Source organism: Salvelinus alpinus, chromosome 1 (genome assembly GCF_045679555.1).
Source record: "Salvelinus alpinus chromosome 1, SLU_Salpinus.1, whole genome shotgun sequence".
Lineage (NCBI taxonomy): Eukaryota > Metazoa > Chordata > Actinopteri > Salmoniformes > Salmonidae > Salvelinus > Salvelinus alpinus.
The window spans coordinates 114,785,996-114,800,554 of record NC_092086.1 but is presented as its reverse complement, the minus strand read 5'-3'; the positions used below and the strand labels follow the sequence as shown (position 1 = coordinate 114,800,554).

Genomic DNA, 14,559 nt, shown 5'->3' with positions numbered 1-14,559 from the left:
ACATGGACTACAGTAACATGGACTACAGTAACATGGACTAGAGTAACAGGGACTAGAGTAACAGGGACTACAGTAACATGGACTACAGTAACATGGACTACAGTAACATGGACTACAGTAACATGGACTACAGTAACATGGACTAGAGTAACAGGGACTAGAGTAACAGGGACTACAGTAACATGGACTACAGTAACATGGACTACAGTAACATGGACTACAGTAACATGGACTACAGTAACATGGACTACAGTAACATGGACTACAGTAACATGGAATACAGTAACATGGACTACAGTAACATGGAATACAGTAACATGGAATACAGTAACATGGACTACAGTAACATGGACTACAGTAACATGGACTAGAGTAACATGGACTACAGTAACATGGACCACAGTAACAGGGACTACAGTAACAGGGACTACAGTAACATGGACTAGAGTAACATGGACCACAGTAACATGGACTACAGTAACATGGACTACAGTAACATGGACTACAGTAACATGGACTAGAGTAACATGGACTCTAAACAACGTGATGAAACTTTGTTGCTCCTTGCTGAAACAAGCAAGGTATTGTAGCAAACAAGTCTTTGGTTACCTAGACAACGCCCCCTCCCTGCAGGAACAGCACATGCAGTCAGAAGCGGAAGAGCAGAAAATGTCTTAAAATGTTTTATTTTTCTGTGTGTGTGTGTGTGTGTGTGTGTGTGTGTGTGTGTGTTCCTAGATCATGTCACGTCGCCCTGGGAATGGAGGAGAGCAAGGTTGAGCCTGCCTCGTCTCCACGACCGGGAAGTAACGCTCTCAGGGCTCTCGGCATAGTGGGATACCAAGGCTACGTCCCAAAATGCTCCCTATTCCCCTGTACAGTGTACTGCTTAGTAGTGCACTATATAGGGAATAGGGTGCCATTTGGGACGCTCACCCAGAGAGAGGGCTAACAAGGACAGAGGAACGACCAACAGCTCACTGATCTCCAGGGGCCGTAGAGACCGACTGAGATAAACAAACATTCATCAACAAACTGCTTCCATACAGTCTGTTGACTACCATCAGTATATTACTGTGAAGCTGTTGACTACCATCACTATATTACTGTGAAGCTGTTGACTACCATCAGTATGTTACTGTGAAGCTGTTGACTACCATCACTATATTACTGTGAAGCTGTAGACTACCATCAGTATGTTACTGTGAAGCTGTTGACTACCATCAGTATATTACTGTGAAGCTGTTGACTACCATCAGTATATTACTGTGAAGCTGTTGACTACCATCAGTATATTACTGTGAAGCTGTTGACCACCATCAGTATATTACTGTGAAGCTGTTGACTACCATCAGTATGTTACTGTGAAGCTGTTGACTACCATCAGTATGTTACTGTGAAGCTGTTGACTACCATCACTATATTACTGTGAAGCTGTAGACTACCATCAGTATGTTACTGTGAAGCTGTTGACTACCATCAGTATATTACTGTGAAGCTGTTGACTACCATCAGTATATTACTGTGAAGCTGTTGACTACCATCAGTATATTACTGTGAAGCTGTTGACCACCATCAGTATATTACTGTGAAGCTGTTGACTACCATCACTATATTACTGTGAAGCTGTTGACTACCGTCAGTATATTACTGTGAAGCTGTTGACTACCATCACTATATTACTGTGAAGCTGTTGACTACCATCAGTATGTTACTGTGAAGCTGTTGACTACCATCACTATATTACTGTGAAGCTGTTGACCACCATCAGTATGTTACTGTGAAGCTGTTGACCACCATCACTATATTACTGTGAAGCTGTTGACTACCATCAGTATGTTACTGTGAAGCTGTTGACCACCATCAGTATATTACTGTGAAGCTGTTGACCACCATCACTATATTACTGTGAAGCTGTTGACTACCATCAGTATGTTACTGTGAAGCTGTTGACTACCATCAGTATATTACTGTGAAGCTGTTGACTACCATCAGTATGTTACTGTGAAGCTGTTGACTACCATCAGTATATTACTGTGAAGCTGTAGACTACCATCAGTATGTTACTGTGAAGCTGTAGACTACCATCAGTATATTACTGTGAAGCTGTTGACTACCATCTGTATATTACTGTGAAGCTGTTGACTACCATCAGTATGTTACTGTGAAGCTGTTGACTAGATTGTGTATGACTGACTGTACGGTGGGATGTGGTTCTAGATGTGTACTGACTGACTGTACGGTGGGATGTGGTTCTAGATGTGTACTGACTGACTGTACGGTGGATGTGGTTCTAGATGTGTACTGACTGACTGTACGGTGGGATGTGGTTCTAGATGTGTACGGTGGATGTGGTTCTAGATGTGTACTGACTGACTGTACGGTGGATGTGGTTCTAGATGTGTACGGTGGATGTGGTTCTAGATGTGTACTGACTGACTATACGGTGGATGTGGTTCTAGATGTGTACTGACTGACTATACGGTGGATGTGGTTCTAGATGTGTACGGTGGATGTGGTTCTAGATATGTACTGACTGACTATACGGTGGATGTGGTTCTAGATGTGTACTGACTGACTGTACGGTGGGATGTGGTTCTAGATGTGTACTGACTGACTGTACGGTGGATGTGGTTCTAGATGTGTACTGACTGACTGTACGGTGGATGTGGTTCTAGATGTGTACTGACTGACTGTACGGTGGATGTGGTTCTAGATGTGTACTGACTGACTATACGGTGGATGTGGTTCTAGATGTGTACTGACTGACTGTACGGTGGGATGTGGTTCTAGATGTGTACGGTGGATGTGGTTCTAGATGTGTACTGACTGACTGTACGGTGGGATGTGGTTCTAGATGTGTACGGTGGATGTGGTTCTAGATGTGTACTGACTGACTGTACGGTGGGATGTGGTTCTAGATGTGTACGGTGGATGTGGTTCTAGATGTGTACTGACTGACTGTACGGTGGATGTGGTTCTAGATGTGTACGGTGGATGTGGTTCTAGATGTGTACTGACTGACTATACGGTGGATGTGGTTCTAGATGTGTACTGACTGACTATACGGTGGATGTGGTTCTAGATGTGTACGGTGGATGTGGTTCTAGATGTGTACTGACTGACTGTACGGTGGATGTGGTTCTAGATGTGTACTGACTGACTATACGGTGGATGTGGTTCTAGATGTGTACTGACTGACTGTACGGTGGATGTGGTTCTAGATGTGTACTGACTGACTATACGGTGGATGTGGTTCTAGATGTGTACTGACTGACTGTACGGTGGATGTGGTTCTAGATGTGTACGGTGGATGTGGTTCTAGATGTGTACTGACTGACTGGCAGGTGAGAGGAGAGCCACCAGTAGAGCCTCTGTCTGTATGACCTCTGACCTACCAATAACCTAGCCGATAACATAGAAACATGATTACTAGAATGGATTCCCATCGATTCTCTTTCTATGCACTACACAACTGTAACACAGTACCAGAACACACATCCCTGGATCTATCGTCTTTTCAGTTCTCTGCAGCTAACGACTGGAACGAGCTGCAACAAACACTCAAACTGGACAGCTTTATCTCTTAATTCAAAGACTCAATCATTACCCTTTGTGCTGTTGTCTCTGCTCAATAATGTTTGTACCATGTTTGGTGCTGCTACCATGTTTTGTGCTGCTGCCATGTTGTGCTGCTAACATGTTGTTGTCATGTTGTATTGCTGCCACGTTGTTGTCATGTTGTGTTGCTACCATGTTGTCATGTGGTGTTGCTACCATGTTGTTGTCATGTTGTATTGCTACCATGTTGTTGTCATGTTGTATTGCTACCATGTTGTTGTCATGTTGTGTTGCTACCATGTTGTTGTCATGTTGTGTTGTTGTCATGTGGTGTTGCTACCATGTTGTTGTCATGTGGTGTTGCTACCATGTTGTTGTCATGTGGTGTTGCTACCATGTTGTTGTCATGTTGTATTGCTACCATGTTGTTGTCATGTTGTGTTGCTACCATGTTGTTGTCATGTGGTGTTGCTACCATGTTGTTGTCATGTGGTGTTGCTACCATGTTGTTGTCATGTTGTATTGCTGCCACGTTGTTGTCATGTTGTATTGCTAACATGTTGTTGTCATGTTGTATTGCTACCATGATGTTGTCATGTTGTATTGCTACCATGTTGTTGTCATGTTGTCATGTAGACTGATCCACTGCTAACACAGTGATGAGACTAGACTGATCCACTGCTAACAAAAGTGATGAGACTAGACTGATCCACTGCTAGCACAGGGCTGAGACTAGACTGATCCACTGCTAACACAGTGATGAGACTAGACTGATCCACTGCTAACACAGGGCAGAGACTAGACTGATCCACTGCTAGCACAGTGATGAGACTAGACTGATCAACTGCTAACACAGGGCAGAGACTAGACTGATCCACTGCTAGCACAGTGATGAGACTAGACTGATCCACTGCTAACACAGTGATGAGACTAGACTGATCCACTGCTAACACAGTGATGAGACTAGACTGATCCACTGCTAACACAGTGATGACACTAGACTGATCCACTGCTAGCACAGTGATGAGACTAGACTGATCCACTGCTAGCACAGTGATGAGACTAGACTGATCCACTGCTAGCACAGTGATGAGACTAGACTGATCCACTGCTAGCACAGTGATGAGACTAGACTGATCCACTGCTAGCACAGTGATGAGACTAGACTGATCCACTGCTAACACAGTGATGAGACTAGACTGATCCACTGCTAACACAGCGATGAGACTAGACTGATCCACTGCTAACACAGCGATGAGACTAGACTGATCCACTACTAGCACAGCGATGAGACTAGACTGATCCACTGCTAACACAGCGATGAGACTAGACTGATCCACTGCTAGCACAGCGATGAGACTAGACTGATCCACTGCTAGCACAGCGATGAGACTAGACTGATCCACTGCTAGCACAGCGATGAGACTAGACTGATCCACTGCTAGCACAGCGATGAGACTAGACTGATCCACTACTAGCACAGCGATGAGACTAGACTGATCCACTGCTAGCACAGCGATGAGACTAGACTGATCCACTGCTAGCACAGTGATGAGACTAGACTGATCCACTGCTAGCACAGTGATGAGACTAGACTGATCCACTGCTAGCACAGTGATGAGACTAGACTGATCCACTGCTAGCACAGTGATGAGACTAGACTGATCCACTGCTAGCACAGTGATGAGACTAGACTGATCCACTGCTAGCACAGTGATGAGACTAGACTGATCCACTGCTAGCACAGTGATGAGACTAGACTGATCCACTGCTAGCACAGTGATGAGACTAGACTGATCCACTGCTAGCACAGGGCTGAGACTAGACTGATCCACTGCTAGCACAGTGACGAGACTAGACTGATCCACTGCTAGCACAGTGACGAGACTTGACTGATCCACTGCTAGCACAGTGATGAGACTAGACTGATCCACTGCTAGCACAGTGATGAGACTAGACTGATCCACTGCTAGCACAGTGATGAGACTAGACTGATCCACTACTAGCACAGGGCTGAGACTAGACTGATCCACTGCTAGCACAGTGATGAGACTAGACTGATCCACTGCTAGCACAGTGATGAGACTAGACTGATCCACTGCTAGCACAGTGATGAGACTAGACTGATCCACTGCTAGCACAGTGATGAGACTAGACTGATCCACTGCTAGCACAGTGATGAGACTAGACTGATCCACTGCTAGCACAGGGCTGAGACTAGACTGATCCACTGCTAGCACAGTGACGAGACTAGACTGATCCACTGCTAGCACAGTGACGAGACTTGACTGATCCACTGCTAGCACAGTGATGAGACTAGACTGATCCACTGCTAGCACAGTGATGAGACTAGACTGATCCACTGCTAGCACAGTGATGAGACTAGACTGATCCACTACTAGCACAGGGCTGAGACTAGACTGATTCAATGCTAGCACAGTGATGAGACTAGACTGATCCACTGCTAGCACAGTGATGAGACTAGACTGATCCACTGCTAACACAGGGCTGAGACTAGACTGATCCACTGCTAGCACAGTGATGAGACTAGACTGCTCCACTGCTAGCACAGTGATGAGACTAGACTGATCCACTGCTAGCACAGTGATGAGACTAGACTGATCCACTGCTAGCACAGTGATGAGACTAGACTGATCCACTGCTAGCACAGGGCTGAGACTAGACTGATCCACTGCTAGCACAGTGATGAGACTAGACTGATCCACTGCTAGCACAGTGATGAGACTAGACTGATCCACTACTAGCACAGAGCTGAGACTAGACTGATCCACTGCTAGCACAGTGATGAGACTAGACTGATCCACTGCTAGCACAGTGATGAGACTAGACTGATCCACTGCTAGCACAGTGATGAGACTAGACTGATCCACTGCTAACACAGGGCTGAGACTAGACTGATCCACTGCTAGCACAGCGATGAGACTAGACTGATCCACTGCTAGCACAGCGATGAGACTAGACTGATCCACTGCTAGCACAGCGATGAGACTAGACTGATCCACTGCTAGCACAGTGATGAGACTAGACTGATCCACTGCTAGCACAGTGATGAGACTAGACTGATCCACTGCTAGCACAGTGATGAGACTAGACTGATCCACTGCTAGCACAGTGATGAGACTAGACTGATCCACTGCTAGCACAGTGATGAGACTAGACTGATCCACTGCTAGCACAGTGATGAGACTAGACTGATCCACTGCTAGCACAGTGATGAGACTAGACTGATCCACTGCTAGCACAGTGATGAGACTAGACTGATCCACTGCTAGCACAGTGATGAGACTAGACTGATCCACTGCTAACACAGGGCTGAGACTAGACTGATCCACTGCTAGCACAGTGATGAGACTAGACTGCTCCACTGCTAGCACAGTGATGAGACTAGACTGATCCACTGCTAGCACAGTGATGAGACTAGACTGATCCACTGCTAGCACAGTGATGAGACTAGACTGATCCACTGCTAGCACAGTGATGAGACTAGACTGATCCACTGCTAGCACAGTGATGAGACTAGACTGATCCACTGCTAGCACAGTGATGAGACTAGACTGATCCACTGCTAGCACAGTGATGAGACTAGACTGATCCACTGCTAGCACAGTGATGAGACTAGACTGATCCACTACTAGCACAGGGCTGAGACTAGACTGATTCAATGCTAGCACAGTGATGAGACTAGACTGATCCACTGCTAGCACAGTGATGAGACTAGACTGATCCACTGCTAACACAGGGCTGAGACTAGACTGATCCACTGCTAGCACAGTGATGAGACTAGACTGCTCCACTGCTAGCACAGTGATGAGACTAGACTGATCCACTGCTAACACAGGGCTGAGACTAGACTGATCCACTGCTAACACAGGGCTGAGACTAGACTGATCCACTGCTAACACAGTGATGAGACTAGACTGATCCACTGCTAGCACAGTGATGAGACTAGACTTATCCACTGCTAACACAGTGATGAGACTAGACTGATCCACTGCTAGCACAGTGATGAGACTAGACTGATCCACTGCTAGCACAGCGATGAGACTAGACTGATCCACTGCTAGCACAGCGATGAGACTAGACTGATCAACTGCTAGCACAGTGATGAGACTAGACTGATCCACAGCTAGCACAGTGATGAGACTAGACTGATCCACTGCTAGCACAGTGATGAGACTAGACTGATCCACTGCTAGCACAGTGATGAGACTAGACTGATCCACTGCTAGCACAGTGATGAGACTAGACTGATCCACTGCTAACACAGTGATGAGACTAGACTGATCCACTGCTAGCACAGTGATGAGACTGGACTGATCCACTGCTAACACAGCGATGAGACTAGACTGATCCACTGCTAGCACAGGGCTGAGACTAGACTGATCCACTGCTAGCACAGCGATGAGACTAGACTGATCCACTGCTAGCACAGTGATGAGACTAGACTGCTCCACTGCTAGCACAGTGATGAGACTAGACTGATCCACTGCTAGCACAGTGATGAGACTAGACTGATCCACTGCTAACACAGTGATGGGACTAGACTGATCCACTGCTAGCACAGTGATGAGACTAGACTGATCCACTGCTCACACAGGGCTGAGACTAGACTGATCCACTGCTAACACAGGGCTGAGACTAGACTGATCCACTGCTAGCACAGTGATGAGACTAGACTGATCCACTGCTAGCACAGTGATGAGACTAGACTGATCCACTGCTAGCACAGTGATGAGACTAGACTGATCCACTGCTAACACAGTGATGAGACTAGACTGATCCACTGCTAGCACAGTGATGAGACTAGACTGATCCACTGCTAACACAGCGATGAGACTAGACTGATCCACTGCTAGCACAGGGCTGAGACTAGACTGATCCACTGCTAGCACAGGGCTGAGACTAGACTGATCCACTGCTAGCACAGCGATGAGACTAGTAAGAAACTGAGAATAATCTTGTGTAAAACAGACCTTGGTCTCGATATGACTCCCTGCTAAAATAAAGACTAAATAAATACAAATTGTCCATTGTCAGAATGTAGTGAACAGCAGGACCCTGACGTGTAGCCTCGGATAACCTGTACCTTGTTGATGGTGAGGTTCTCATTCCGTAGCCTCTGTTTGTTCTTCTGCAACTTGCTGGGCATCATCATCTTGCCCGTTCGGAAGTCAAAACATCCCAGATCCACCGTGTTGCCGAGGTAACGGGACAGCTGGGGTTTGCTCCGGAACTTCTTCCCTTTGGGACTGAGGGGGGGGGAGGAAAGACAACAACAACAACATTAGATCACAGACAACACAAACAACAACAACATTAGATCACAGACAACACAAACAACAACAACATTAGATCACAAACAACAACAACAGCATTAGATCACAAACAACAACAACAGCAGTAGATCATTGACAACAGCAGCAAACCCGGCATGGCAGCACAACCCAGCAACATAACCCAGGTCAAACCCAGCATGGCATCACAACCCAGCAACATAACCCAGGTCAAACCCGGCATGGCATCACAACCCAGCAACATAACCCAGGTCAAACCCGGCATGGCATCACAACCCAGCAACATAACCCAGGTCAAACCCGGCATGGCATCACAACCCAGCTACATAACCCAGGTCAAACCCGGCATGGCATCACAACCCAGCTACATAACCCAGGTCAAAACCAGCATGGCATCACAACCCAGCAACATAACCCAGGTCAAACCAGGCATGGCATCACAACCCAGCAACATAACCCAGGTCAAACCCGGCATGGCATCACAACCCAGCAACATAACCCAGGTCAAACCCGGCATGGCATCACAACCCAGCTACATAACCCAGGTCAAACCCAGCATGGCATCACAACCCAGAGCCTGGCCCAGCGGCCTTGTGAATGTTAACCTGTTTAAAGGTCTTACTCACCTCAGCCACAGAGAGCGAGATTACACAGTCGTATGGAACATCTGGTGCTCTCATGCATGGTTCAGAGTTGCTTGCCTCGAAAGCAAGCATAGAAGGTATTTAGCTCATCTGGTAGGGTCCCAGTAGTAGCGTCCAGATTAGGCGTCACTACATACACCCTGGTTCGAATTCAGGCTGTATCACAACCTGCCGTGATTGGGAGCCCCATAGGGGGGGGGGGGGGGGGCACAATCAGCCCAGCGTCGTACGAATAAGTGCTGCGGTTATAGCACAATATATTTTTACGCATGTTAAACATTTATGTTTGTTAATATGTATTATCATATGCAGCCTATAACAATGTTGAAATGATTTCAGGCTTTTATTTTGAAAAACGACGAGTAAAAAGCCATTTTGGTCAGAGGAAGTATGCAGACCTGATTTGGCGCACTCCCGTGAGCGTGCCATTTGTTATTTTTCCTTTCTATTGAAAACGGTATTGTCCGGTTGAAATATTATTGATTATAAAGACAATTAAACAATCTGAGGATTAATTATAAACATAATTTGACATGTTTCGACGAACTTTACCGGTACTTTTAGTATGTATTCGTCTGCCTGTTGGGACCGCCATGGAGCCATTGGATTACTGAACAAAACGCACCAACAAAAATGCGTTTGTGGGACATAAAGAGGGACTTTATCGAACAAAACGAACATTTACTGTGTACCTGGGAGTCTTGTGAGTGCAACCACATGAAGATCAAAGGTAAGTGATTAATTTTATCGCTGTTTCTGACTTTAGTGACTCCTCTACTTGGCTGGTAAATGTTTGTATGCTTTTTTACATGGGGCGCTGTCCTCAGATAATCGCATGGTATGCTTTCGCCGTAAAGCCTTTTTGAAATCTGACACAGCGGCTGGATTAACAAGAAGTTCATCTTTAAGCCGATGTATAACACTTGTATATTTTATGAATGCTTATTATGTGTATTTCTGTATTTTGAATTTGGCGCTCTGCAATTTTACCCGGATGTTGGCCAGGTGGGACGCTAGCCAGGTGGGACGCGTCCCACATACCCAAGAGAGGATAAAAAGGATAAACATTCACATGCAACACCATGGGCAAGAAAAACATATATACATTGGCCATGCTGTCAATCCAGAATGACTTCTGCTGCATTCAAAACAACTGGAAACTCAGAAATCTCAGACTTCAGTGAGTTCAAGACAACTGGGATGAGCTCCAACTGGAAAAACTGGACCGAGGTGATGGGGGACAGACTGGTGGACCGAGGTGATGGAGGACCGAGGTGATGGGGGACAGACTGGTGGACCGGGGTGATGGAGGACAGACTGGTGATGGGGGACAGACTGGTGGACCAGAATACACTGCGCAGAACATTGATGTAGCATGGGCAATGTTCCCCATCTCCTCAAAAGTATATCTGTCATTGCAAATGTTAGACTCCACTCTGAGGCACATCGTTCTGCAGGTTGAAACATCGTGAGATTGTAGACTCCTAAATTGATAGTGCAGTTTGTTTAGGCAATTTTACAGCTAACTAGCTACGTTACATGCTGATATTGTCTTGGTATTATTGTCTGAAGCGATGTATTCTACCTAGCTAGCTAGCCAGCCAGCCCATAGAGCATTGCGGATTCTGCAGTCGACTTGAGCTGCAACCGATTTCCACAACAATTTTCCATGTTGCTACCAACCTTATCATAAAGCCAAAATGAAACATGTGTTCACAAAAAATATTGTTCTCACATATTAGTGATATTTAACACTGTAAATGAAAGGAATGAGTGGTTTTGGGTGCAAAACTAACGCCACCAATATTACATCTGTGTCCTACAATGACAGGAACCAAAAACATAATATAAAATAGTAATGATAATACGAAGTTAAGTATTATATCTCTTTTTTGTATGTTTCTGCACAAACTGTAACACTGTAACACGTTAATAAAGCAGCTCACTGTTCGAGTGTTGGCATTTATTTCCTACGACAACCGAGAAACCACGACAACCGAGAAACAAGCGAGAAACTACGACAACCGAGAAACCACGACAACCGAGAAACCACGACAACCGAGAAACCACGACAACCGAGGAACTACAACAACCGAGAAACCACGACAACCGAGAAACCACGACAACCGAGAAACCACGACAAGCGAGAAACTACGACAACCGAGAAACTCAGGATAGGATCAACTAGGAAATCATGGTGTAACGTGAGCACCAACATCCTGGGGTTGAGGATAGACGAAATAAAAAACACTTGAGAGTAGGAAACGAAATCGAAACCGTTAAGATTTGAAAAGTCGTGTTGTGTATATGCCCAGCGTTAGGCGAACTGAAAGTGTGTTGAAAACAGTCGGGGAGGTTGACAACCTCCTCTATCTACCTCAGCTCCTCTCATATGCAGACGGAACGAGCGCCTAGCTCTGTGACCGGCTCTGTGACTCAATGCCATGGAGATCCACCTCTGTGACCAGCGGTCGGAAGGACACAGATGAGTGTGTGACCGTGACTTGGTTCAGGGGCGAGTGAGTAGGTGACTCAGCGATGAGTCAAAGCTGAGCCAGAGAGAACTCACCCTTCCACATAACAACGCCTTTCAGAGAAACTCACCAAGACACAAACACACCCTAGCCCAGTCTCAGACTGACTACCTCTCTACCACACGGCTCACTGGTGAGAGGGGTTGAGGGTGTGGAATTCCACATTGGTTAGCTTTCTTCATGTAATGTTGACCAGATAAACCATAGCAGGCTTGAAGGAACAAAGAAGATCAGAAATCTCTCCAAATTTCAACGTCCTATTCTCAGCATGTAGGCCTGTTTCCCCATCGTTCGCTTAGCTATCATGCTAATGTGCATGTGTGCCAGTAAGTTACACAGCAAAGTGGCTGTGAAAATGGAAAAGAGGAGCAGAGAAACAGAGCAGATGGAGTGAGAGAGTAGCCTCAATAGTTCTCCCTGGGCTTCTCCCTGGGCTTCTCCCTGGGCGTAGACACCAGCTCAGGGAGAACTGAGAGTAGAGAGAGCTCGTCAGGAAGTTTCCTGTGTTTATGCCTGCCTATCTGTGTGCCCGGCTGGCTCTCTGTCTGCCTACCTAGCTATCAGTCTGTCTGCCTGCCTGCCTGGCGGCAGACTCTGTGTGTAGTTGTGAGAGCTGCTAAGTGAAGTGAGTGAAGGGCAGGGCACACTTTCACGGCATGCTTGCTCCTCCCCCTCCCCCAGTGTAACCACAGCCTTCCTCCAGCCCACACCCTTTTGTCTCACTGCTGACAGCATGCTTTGCACCAGCTGGGTTGCAGGCAGGCACACAGACAGACAGGCAGAGACAGAAGAGACAAACAGAGATAGGAGAGAGAGAGAGACTAGATTTTGATCAACTCCCATATCTACTGGGTGAAATATCACAATTATTTATATTTATGTTTATTTATTTTCCCTTTTGTACTTTAACCATTTGCACATGGTTATACAAAACTGTATATATACACACACAATATGACATTTGTAATGTCTTTATTATTTTGGAACTTCTGTGAGTGTAATGTTTACTGTTAATTTTTATTGTTTATTTCACTTTTGTATATCATCTACTTCACTTGCTTTGGCAATGTTAACATATGTTTCCCATGCCAATAAAGCCCCTTGAATTGATAGGAGAGACAGATACTGAAATATACCAACACAGAGGCGGATGAGAGGGAAGCAGCGCACCAAAGCATGTGTGGAAGAAAAATATCATTATGGTGTAAAATAGGTCTATTAATTCCACTGAAGTGATCGCATTTCCTACTAACGTACTCCACGTTGCTTTGCCTGGCCCACAGCTTCCCTTCCCATCGATCGCCTGGCATGGAGGTATAGCGTATTTCCACCTGAAAGACCGCACGAGCAACAACGAGTTCATAGCTAATAGTCTATATTTTGAGGAAATGAAGGCATAGATTTGAAATTTTTCAACAACAAAAAATGTAGGGTAAGAAAAGGCTTTGATTTCTGGATAAACTGATGGAAAGGGGGGGGGGGGGTCTTAGTAAACATCTACCAGAAAAAAGTATTTAAAAGGTATCAGAAAAACATCAAAGCACAATCATGTTGACGTAAAGACCCAACTAATATCAACACTTATATTTTGTAGTGGACAAATGTGTTATCTTCTGTAAATGTAAGAAATATTGCTTTGTAATTTCGTTACCAAAAACCCACATATGTGTAAGATATTGTCTAATTTCTCTCCCTCATGAGGAGGGAGGATAATGAAAGTTCACAGAAGTAACAAATAATGGTAGACATACCAATTAGTTAGTAATTTTACTGATATACATTTTGTTTATGAATTATTAAGTGATTAAAACTCCTAATTCTATTCCCAAATGTAAAAAAATCTGTAACGGAATAACAGCAACTGAATTGGCTATAATGTGAAATCAATAACAGTCACAAACCACAGTTGGGTCACCTGCTACTGTCTTCCCTTCCACTGGTATACTGCTATATTCAGCTCATAACTGTCTCCTGCTACTGTCTTCCCTTCCACTGGTATACTGCTATATTCAGCTCATAACTGTCTCCTGCTACTGTCTTCCCTTCCACTGGTATACTGCTATATTCAGCTCATAACTGTCTCCTGCTACTGTCTTCCCTTCCACTGGTATACTGCTATATTCAGCTCATAACTGTCTCCTGCTACTGTCTTCCCTTCCACTGGTATACTGCTATATTCAGCTCATAACTGTCTCCTGCTACTGTCTTCCCTTCCACTGGTATACTGCTATATTCAGCTCATAACTGTCTCCTGCTACTGTCTTTCCTTCCACTGGTATACTGCTATATTCAGCTCATAACTGTCTCCTGCTACTGTCTTCCCTTCCACTGGTATACTGCTATATTCAGCTCATAACTGTCTCCTGCTACTGTCTTCCCTTCCACTGGTATACTGCTATATTCAGCTCATAACTGTCTCCTGCTACTGTCTTCCCTTCCACTGGTATACTGCTATATTCAGCTCATAACTGTCTCCTGCTACGGTCTTCCCTTCCACTGGTATAC

The 14,559-nt window shown here is 45.4% G+C and overlaps 1 protein-coding gene across 1 annotated transcript in view; it reads right to left on the bottom strand.

Moving 5' to 3' along the window:
* mbd2 (methyl-CpG binding domain protein 2) overlaps nt 1-14,559 on the bottom strand; it is a 97,478-nt gene that overhangs the window by 70,984 nt on the left and 11,935 nt on the right. Inside the window, exon 2 of the mRNA XM_071342144.1 lies at nt 8,669-8,831. Coding sequence (XP_071198245.1) covers nt 8,669-8,831 — 163 coding nt within the window. The remainder of the gene's footprint in view (nt 1-8,668; nt 8,832-14,559) is intronic.